The sequence below is a fragment of the Pyxicephalus adspersus genome, chromosome W, assembly GCF_032062135.1.
Source record: "Pyxicephalus adspersus chromosome W, UCB_Pads_2.0, whole genome shotgun sequence".
Taxonomy (NCBI): domain Eukaryota; kingdom Metazoa; phylum Chordata; class Amphibia; order Anura; family Pyxicephalidae; genus Pyxicephalus; species Pyxicephalus adspersus.
The window spans coordinates 8,234,901-8,244,203 of record NC_092870.1 but is presented as its reverse complement, the minus strand read 5'-3'; the positions used below and the strand labels follow the sequence as shown (position 1 = coordinate 8,244,203).

Sequence of the window (9,303 nt, the reverse complement as noted above, 5' to 3'; positions counted from 1 at the left end):
TACATACATACACACACAATTTTTTTTTTAAAAATGTTTTTTTAAAGTTTTTTTTGTTTTATAAAAAAAATTTTATTATTAAATTTATAACATTTTGGACATATTTTGGTGAGTTATGCGGTAATTCGGTGAATTAAAAGTAATTGTTGAGTAATTCGGTGAATTATAGCCTACAATCTAAAATAAATTCCCATGCAAAAAAATTTAACACTTTTTGCATGGAAGTACGGAAGTTTGGAAAGAATTAGAACACCCAGCGTTCGCGTACCTCGACGATTCCTGATGATGTCCGTGCATGCGCCCGTCGATGGGGGTGGTAGCGGGAAATTCAAATATTTTGTATTGGATTCAAAACAAAGTCCTGTATCCAATCCAATCCAAAATAATACAAAATATATTTATGTGGTTTTGTCTATAGGTATGTGACGTTGGACTGTTCGACACTAGGGAGGCGTTTTAGAAAAATATATTCCTATACAGTATACCGAATTATCGCATTTTCAGTATTTTTCATTTATTTATGTATTCTTCTTTAAGCTGATTTTTGTGTATTTTATTTAATTTTATTAAGTAATTTTTTTTTTTTTACATGACTGTTTCAAACATTTTTTATATTCATATCTACTAGACCCTTGTTCGGACATATTTCTGTAAGTTACAGGTCTACAATATAAAAAAACAACATCATGAAAAACAGTGTACCGCTTTTGGTACAGAAATCTAGACATCAGTGTAACGCCCAGGTGGTTAAAGTAGGGCAATAGTTTAGCATCGTTGCCTGTATTGTGGAGGTCTTCGTCGTTTTTCATCAGTGCTTCTCTGCCTGTTCATCTTTCTGTATACACTTTAAACTTTTGGTTTTGCAGATTAAACATGTTGGGCAGATTGTTGGAGGGAGTAAGCATGGTGAAAAATTCATGAGAGCAGGGAGTCTGTACCTTGCCTGCTTGGGCCACAGAGAGTCCATTAATGTCTGTAGCAAGGGAACTGGCTAAATGTGCCTCTCCTTTTGAATAAAACTTTGGGTGATGAATTTGCTGAACTTTCCATAGAATTTAGCCTTAAAAATGTTGGATTCTGTAAGGGAGAGATGTGGGCAGTAGCCATGGTTGGTTAGCACTTTCTCCATGTTCTGCCTCTTTCCTCATTTTAGATTTTACATGCAGAGTTGAAAAGGGAGCTAGAGAGAGCAGCTTGCAGTGGCAACTGAGTGTTTGCAGGATATTGCTTGCAAGGCTTTGGAAGTAGAAATTTGGGTACTTAACAGTAAAATCTGCAGTGGTCTCAAAGTGTGCTCCAGCTGCTTTGGATAAAGCTGAAGATGTTAAATCAGAGGTGTGAAGCCCTTAAAACACAATCTAAATATGTCCGAGCTGAGCGCAGTTATTTCAAAGCCATTATTTCTAATTTTTAGAGACTCTTCAGTCACTGGCAAGGTACCGATGGATTGGCGCAAGGCCAATGTGGTTCCTATCTTCAAAAAGGAAGCAAAGTCATTACTAGGTAACTACAGACAGGTTATTTTAACCTCTATGTTTGGAAAGGTCCTAGAGAGTTTGATAAAGAGCCACAGAGAAGTTTCTGCTAGAAAAAAAATAAGTGATAGTCATCAGCATGGTTCAAGAAAGACAGAAGTTGTCAAACAAATTTACTCTCTTTTTATGAGGAAGTAAGTAAACAGGTAGTGGAATAGCAGTTGATATAGTGTACTTGGACTTTGCTAAAGCATTTGACACTGTACCCCACAGACGGTTAATATGCAAGTTAGGGTCGATAGGTTTAGAAAAGTCAATCTGTAAATGGATAGAGAACTGGTTTAAATATCGCATCCAGAGAGTTGTAATTAATGATTCATCTGAATGGTCTAAGGTTATTAGTGGTGTACCCCAGGGTTCAGTGTTGGGACCTTTACTGTTTAACATCTTCATAAATGATACAGAGTTTGGGATTAAAAGTACCATTTCGGTGTTTGCAGATGACACCAAACTATGTATTGGAAATAAGTCCATACAGGATGTCTATAATCTACAAGCAGACCTGGATGTACGGTTTGATTGGGCAGCCAAGTGGCAAATGGCATTTAATATAGATAAATGTAAAGTTATGCACTTGGGAGCTAACAACATGCATGCTTCATACTGTCTAGGGGGAATATATTTGGGGAGGGCAGAGATGGAAAAGGATCTGGGGGTTCTGGTAGATCATAGACTTAACAGCATGCAATGCCAAGCTGCAATATCTAAAGCTAGTAAAGTACTTTCTTGTATTAAAAGAGGAATAGATTGCAGAGATGGAGACATTATCCCGCCCCTGTACAAAGCATTGATCAGACCACATCTGGAATATGCAGTCCAGTTTTGGGCACCAGCTCACAAAAAGGACATTGTGGATTCGGAGAGAGTGCAGAGAAGGGCAACTAAATTAATAAAAGGAATGGAGGAGCTCAGCTATGAAGAGAGATTAGCTGAACTGAATCTATTCTCCCTTGAGAAGAGACGTTTAAGGGGGGATATGATCACCCTGTATAAATATATAAACGGTCCATACATAAAGAAGTTTAAAGCTGCGGATAAGGAAGGGATTCTTCACTGTAAGGTCGGTGAAAATGTGGAATCGGCTCTCTCAGGAAGTAGTTTAGGCAACTACTATAGATTGCTTTAAGAAAAAGCTGCATGCTTTTCTAGAAGCACAGAATATTACTGGGTATTAAGGTTTTAAAGTGAAAATAAAAGTGTCTGTTGATCCAGGGAACATCCAATTGCCTCATGGAATCAGGAAGGAATTTTTTTCCCCTGTTGAAGCGAATTGTACCAGGGGTTTTTTTGCCTTCCTCTGGACTAACCATGTCTTATAGGGTTTTATATCTGGGATATGTTTATTTCCCTAGTGGTTGAACTTGATGGACTTTAAACCTAACCTACTATGTAACTAACAAATATATAAAGAGAAGAGGAAAGAGCTTTTTTGGCAATAAAAATACAAACATTTACTGAGTGTTTGAAGAATTACCATTTCTCAACTAGACATAAAATACTTCTATGTTAGGAAACAGAGAGGAAGAGGAAAGACTGCTTTTTTTGGTAATAAAAATACAAACATTGTTGGAAGAATTACAATTTCTCAACTAGACAATACTTCTATGTCAGGAGTCGTAGTCCTCAACCAACAATGCATGTCCAAAGTCAAATATAGCCTTCATGAAAAAGTATCTCATTTTCCATCACGTTTCACACTCCGGCTTCCTCAGGGGATTCTGAGACTAGGCAATGGTATGAAATATAATTGCACGATACAAAAAATTCAGTAGGTAGTTATACATGACAATTTCTTTTTTTTCCCCACTGGGGATGCTGTTATCCATTTTATTGCCTGTGAATGGTTCGTTATACCACACTGATATACCAAGCAGTTTATACTCTCAGTAATTTCTTGATGTCAATATTGGTATGAACCCAATATTTTTGTATGTATATACTGTACTTTTGCCCATTGAATGTATTGATATCACCAAATTTTTTTTATACTATGCTTTGTGATATTTGAATTCAATACTAATATATACACACACACATACACCTATACCATGTTTCCCCAATAAGGCATCCCCATCAAATAAGCCACCCCCCGATTTTTGCTCAAACAATTAAAATAAGGCATAAAATAAAGGGGAAACAGGGTATGTTAGGCAACCTGTTTAGTATAGCCAGGCCACATCCCTAGTACAACACACTACACATCAAAATCTATAAGATTTCATTTATAAATGGGACTTAAAGGCCAATGAATCCAAAATTCACAAATATCTTCTAAATGTAAAACCATATACTTTATTAACCCCCCTAGCGGTCCATGCAAAAAGCGGGAATCCAGAGTCACACTCGGGGGTCGCGAAAAAACCCCCACTTACCTTGTTCCATTGGCATCCCCCGGCGTCCTGCAGGTCCTCGGGACACATCATCTTCCTCTGATCTCTAGCTGGCGACTGCAGAGACGATCTCCGGGGTTTACCGGTGACGTCGGTGTGGACGGGAGGAGCTGCGGGCAATTCAAATAATTTTGTATTGGATTCGATACAAAATAGCTGTATTGAGTCCAATACAAAGAAATCTATCTATATCTATCTAATCATACATGCTACTGTACAGTTATATTTCATGTTTTAATATATATATATATATTTTTTTTAAAGAAAATAAAACAAGTCTGTTAAAGATTAAATTTATTGAATTTAATAAATATTGGACATATTTCAGCGAGTTATGCCTAAAAATTATAGGCCTACAATGTAAAAAAAATTTTTTCTTTCATTTTTGTGTGAAAATATGGACAGAATTAGAACGCTAAAGAACATTAAAATCCCTAACAAAAAAAATTATGATAAAAACGAGCAAACCAAACACCATGCAAGATATTTCTGTCAGGGTCACCCTTGGAGAGGTGCATCCTGTATGTATCAACGTATTTCACAGAATAATTCTGCTTCTTAAGGAAAAGAACAGGGACACATCTGATGTTTGTAGAACTTCCCCATGGTGACAAAAAAGGACAGCAGCACTTGGAATATTTCTCAACTAATAATCAATTATTTTCAGAAGTCATCTTTCTGATTGTTCACTAGATGTTCATTTATCTATGTTTTTCTACCATGTATACAGAACTGTTTAAATCATATTCTTGTATTTACTTTCCTTTTCATCCAATCTAACCTTTACCTATGTTTGTATCATGGTGAAGGTCCCTACCTGCATGCTGTCTAAATGATACCTCATCAATATCCTGCCCTAAAATTGGGATAGTCCGCCTAATATACCATTCAGCACCCATTTAAGAGCTCCTATCTTCCAAGTCTTGGAATAATTCATCCACGCTATACTCATAGAAGAATCCTATTAAAGGCTAGCCTGACCTTGGTTCCGGGTAAGTAAACTTGCTACTATTGTTTACCCCGAACCAAGGTCGGGGTAGCTAAAAATATAAAACAAGCGTGACATTGCAATCCGATTGTCATACAACATTGTATGACAGATTACAACTGAAAAAAAATACTTACCTTGTCCCCGCAGCTCCTCCGGACACATCTGTCCTCTTCAGTCTTCTCCCGGCGTGTGCAGTGACAATCTCCGGGGTTTCCCGGTGACGTCGCTGCATGCGTCGGTGCGGGTGGAAGGCGGGGGGGAATTCAAATCACTTTGCATTGAACTCAATACAAAAAAGCTGTATTGAGTCCAATACAAAGAAATCTTGCTCCCATTAAAATCAATGGACGCGTTTTCCCGCGATTTCCAGCGTTTTCCTGCGATTTACCAGCGTTTTAATTTTTTAAACGTTGCAAGCAACGTTTAAAATAAAGCTCAAAAACGTGCCTGAAGGAAACGTCCTGGTGTAGATTAGCCCATTGGAATGCATGGGGACTTCAAACATGGGCTTTAAAAGCCTCAGGTTAAACGCTGGGGAAACAGTCCATGTAGACTAAGCCTAAACGCAGATAAACTAAGTCCTGGTCTACTAAATAAGTAGCACTTCTAATCATTATCAACTCCAACAAACGATTTCCGAATTCTATCTACAAATAAGACAAACGGGATCTTAAGCCAGTCTCGGCATAATATTACTTTCAAACACTGAGTGAAAACCACTACTGGTCTCACCACACCACTAACATTGAGAGTGTATCAGGTAAGTTCAATTCCACTATGCTTATTACTAATACAAGAACTGTGTCGCTGCACATTGTCCCCAACCTATGATGAGTTATTATTTATCTGTCATGTTCAAAATGTTGTGTATAACTACCAACTGAATTTTTTTGTATTGTGCAATTATCATTTGATCTTTTGAATCTGTACATCTGTATATAAAAAAAAAAATGGATTTTGTGTATATATTTCAGTTAACATAGCCTAGTCTCAGAAACCCCTGAGGAAGCCAGAGGGCGAAACACATTGAAAAATAAGACTTTTTCATGAAGGCTATATTTGACTTTATGTGACATGCATTGTTGGTTGAGGACTACGACTCCTGACATAGAAGTATTATGTCTAGTTGAGAAATTGTAATTCTTCCAACAATGTTTGTATTTTTATTACCAAAAAAGCAGTCTTTCCTCTTCTCTATATATTCTAGTCTAAACAGGCTTGGCATATGTATTGAATTTGTATTAGAATTGATTTCCCCTTTTGATACACTACCACTCTTATGCCCTAACAAAGGCTGTAAGTCTGTGTGTGGAGGTAGAACGTGTGCCACTATTATAGCCCATGAGAGTGGAACTCTGACTGTTATTAACGTTAAAATTAAAAAGACAATTTGAATCACACAATAGAAAGGCAAGGTCTGATCTCTAGAAGGTAGCTGTGGACTAGAGAGGAGATAGTAGGGATCCCCACAGCAGCTTTGTTCAAGAGGTGGAAGCAAGTGGTTGGGAAAGGCAAATCCAGTTGCGCGAGATGTTTTAGTTGTCAGACTGGGAACACAAAGATAGAGTGCCATGTTAGGAAGGTTGGCCAGCAGCAGGGCAGGGTTTTCCAGGACACCACAGAAAGCATCAAGTGTATTCTTACCTCTGGAATAGCAAGTCTCTGCATCAAAAGTATCACCCGGCAAAAGTGGCCACCCAACAATAATTGAGCAGAATGATAAAGTATATTGACCAAATGAAATGATTTGCCAAAAAAAAAAAAAAAAAAATATGAGGAATCCACAGTTGAGTTCCGGGGCACAACAGAGTGGACTACCAACTAAGTTATTCCCATATGGACTGGAGGACAATGGACTTTCATGAAATGAATAACCAAAACACAGACTTGGCTGGCCGAGTAAGAGGTAGACCAGTGACAAAAGACCGATTGCCCATATGGGGGTCCAGTGTTCTCTACAAAATTTAAAGCTGAGTGGGTGTGGGGGGAGAGCTGTACCAAGAAGGTCAAAAAGTGGGCAGGGCAAGACCGCAAATTTAGTGATTCTTTCACGCCATAGGTATCCAGGAACCCCTATTATCTGTGTCGGTGTTCAACCTTCCCCCTTTTACTTAATTTCAACTTTCTAATACCTGGCTCGTATGTCCAATGTTTCCATCATTTTGTATTATGACCCAACTTCCTAGTGTTCCCGTTTTAAGAGTGTAATCCCATGCAGTAGTGTGAGTTTTTCTTCCACCTGATCTGTCCACAAAGTGAGCCCAGCAACTCCCATGTGCCGATCTTACTGCACTTTTTTTTTTTTTTTTTTTTTAAACATTACAGGAAAGCCCCTGATGATACATTACCGATGTCAGGCATGCACACAAGAAGCAACCCAGAGCCACCTGGGATGTGATACAAATATCCGAGAAGGCCACAGATTTACCTTTCAGAATGTGGTGATGCTTTAAGGGAATCGTGCAAGATGGGGAAAGGACAAGCCAGCTCTTTGGTGTGTGTGTGTGTGTGTGTGTGTGTGTGTGTGTGTGTGTGTGTGCGAGATCAGCACAGTGTGATAGCCTAATAACCCACTGTGATCAATCCTTCATATCACCTAAACCATTGACTTGAAAGTTTCAGGGTGCACAGGGGACCCTCATAGCTAATAGTAACCAACATTTCTTTAAAGAGTTTCAAAGATGGGAGTAACAAGTTTAAAAACTAGTGAATATTGAACATTAGGGTTGCAGTTTCAAAGGCAAGTACAGTCTAGGAGCCCAAAACTGAAAATGCAAATTAGGGACCCCCGGGGCCACTTACATAGCATGGAGCATTGGGGTGGGGCCCCTAAATTCAGACCTACCTAACAAAACTAACACTATGGTACCCTTGCCGCTTCTAGTCTTTGAATCTCCATTTCTCTGGAATGGGGAGGTGTAGGAAACTGTATGCATGTCATTCAATTGTGTTCTTAGCTGCTTGTCTGGAGTTCCTTTAAAAAAAACAGTCATACATTTTCAATAAATTGTTTTACTTACCTGCATAGTAATTGTGGGAGTGGTCAGTCCTGAGGCAGCAGTCAGGGAGGTCTGTGCAGGAGACATGGTAATGGCACCAGGATTAATTACTTGGCTGGATAGGGTGGCGATGGCACCCAAGGTATTAATTGGAGTTGCAAGTGAAGCAGTGTTGTGAACACTACCTCCTGCAAGACTTGTGGAAACTGTTCCAGTGACTGTACCAAGAGTGGTCACTCCTAAATATAAAAAAAAAAAAAAAGTTAGACTTTTTGATCAGTAAATTTACATAAATGTCAGAGACATTTTGTTGGGGTGAACAGGGCAGCTTTCATCTATACACATGCTGATTACAGTTTTAAACCCCCCTCCTCAAAAAAATTTTTTACCCCATCTAAAAGGGGTTGTCTACCTTTTCACGCAAGGCAAAAATTTTAGTTTAGATTCGCTTTAACATGCGCAAGCTTTGCTTCATACGGTGAAGCAATATCTGGTAGTTGAGTCCACCGCTTCTAGGCCGTGGGTTTGCGAATTCAAATCGTGCACAACCTAGAGGAAAATATCTTTACAACTGATAATTACAGTAGAAGTTGCACTATGACTGAAAGCTTCAGCTAAACTAAGTTATGGGTATCAAGCTGATTAAAATGTTGTAGTTTAAACTCATACTAATATATGGAAGCCTAAAAGCCTGACGGGGTTTTAAAAAACTGTTCGAGGAAACCTACACTTGTGATATGCATGATGTTAAAAACAATTACCTGTGGTCCCTTTTACCACAAGAGTAGTCACTGTTGGTTTAACTGCAGAAACAGTCACAGGAGTGACTAGTCTCACGCCACCCATGGGAACAGTTCGGAGAATTGTACTAGGCTGCCCAGGAGCACCCTTTAACACCACCTGTTAAAAAGGCAAGATAAAACAGCAAGTGTTAAAATATATAAAAAAAAAAAAAAAAAAAAAAAAAAAAAAAAAAAAATTAATTAGGCTACTTTTTTGCCTAGATACCTGGGTTAAACCTTGCTGTCCGTGGCTTGTTGCAAGCTTGGGAACTGCAGTTATTATTTTAGCTGGTGTTCCTGTGCCTGAAGTTACCATTTTAGTTGTGAGGATAGTAATTGGTGACTTTATCCCTGCGGTACTTGTAACACCTGCTATAGGAGCACATCAATAACTAAAACAACATTTTAAGTGTTTAATGCAAGCACTACAGCTACCTTGCAAAGGCGGCAATCTTTCAAGAAATGACCCATCAAAACAAAAACCAAAAAATTAACAAATTTACAAAAAATGGCATCCAATTGACCAAATGGAAGCCAACTGACGTTCCAAGAAGCTATGAAATTGCACCCATTTACCATTTCTACATTGAACTGCTACAAGGATAA

At 38.5% G+C, this 9,303-nt stretch overlaps 1 protein-coding gene across 7 annotated transcripts in view; it reads right to left on the bottom strand.

The window, feature by feature from the left end:
• Positions 1-9,303, bottom strand: part of LOC140342915 (host cell factor 1-like) — a 39,497-nt gene that overhangs the window by 13,165 nt on the left and 17,029 nt on the right. For 5 of the 7 annotated variants that reach the window (XR_011923206.1, XR_011923205.1, XM_072429290.1 and 2 more), the window contains exons 14-16: positions 8,924-9,069; positions 8,677-8,815; positions 7,937-8,154 (exon numbers count right to left, since the gene is read on the bottom strand). Coding sequence is in view for 5 of the 7 variants with exons in the window: in XM_072429290.1 (XP_072285391.1) it covers positions 7,937-8,154; positions 8,677-8,815; positions 8,924-9,069 (503 nt within the window). In the remaining 2 variants the exon portion in view is untranslated. The remainder of the gene's footprint in view (positions 1-7,936; positions 8,155-8,676; positions 8,816-8,923; positions 9,070-9,303) is intronic. The other 2 variants (XM_072429289.1, XM_072429292.1) reach the window with 1 other exon arrangement.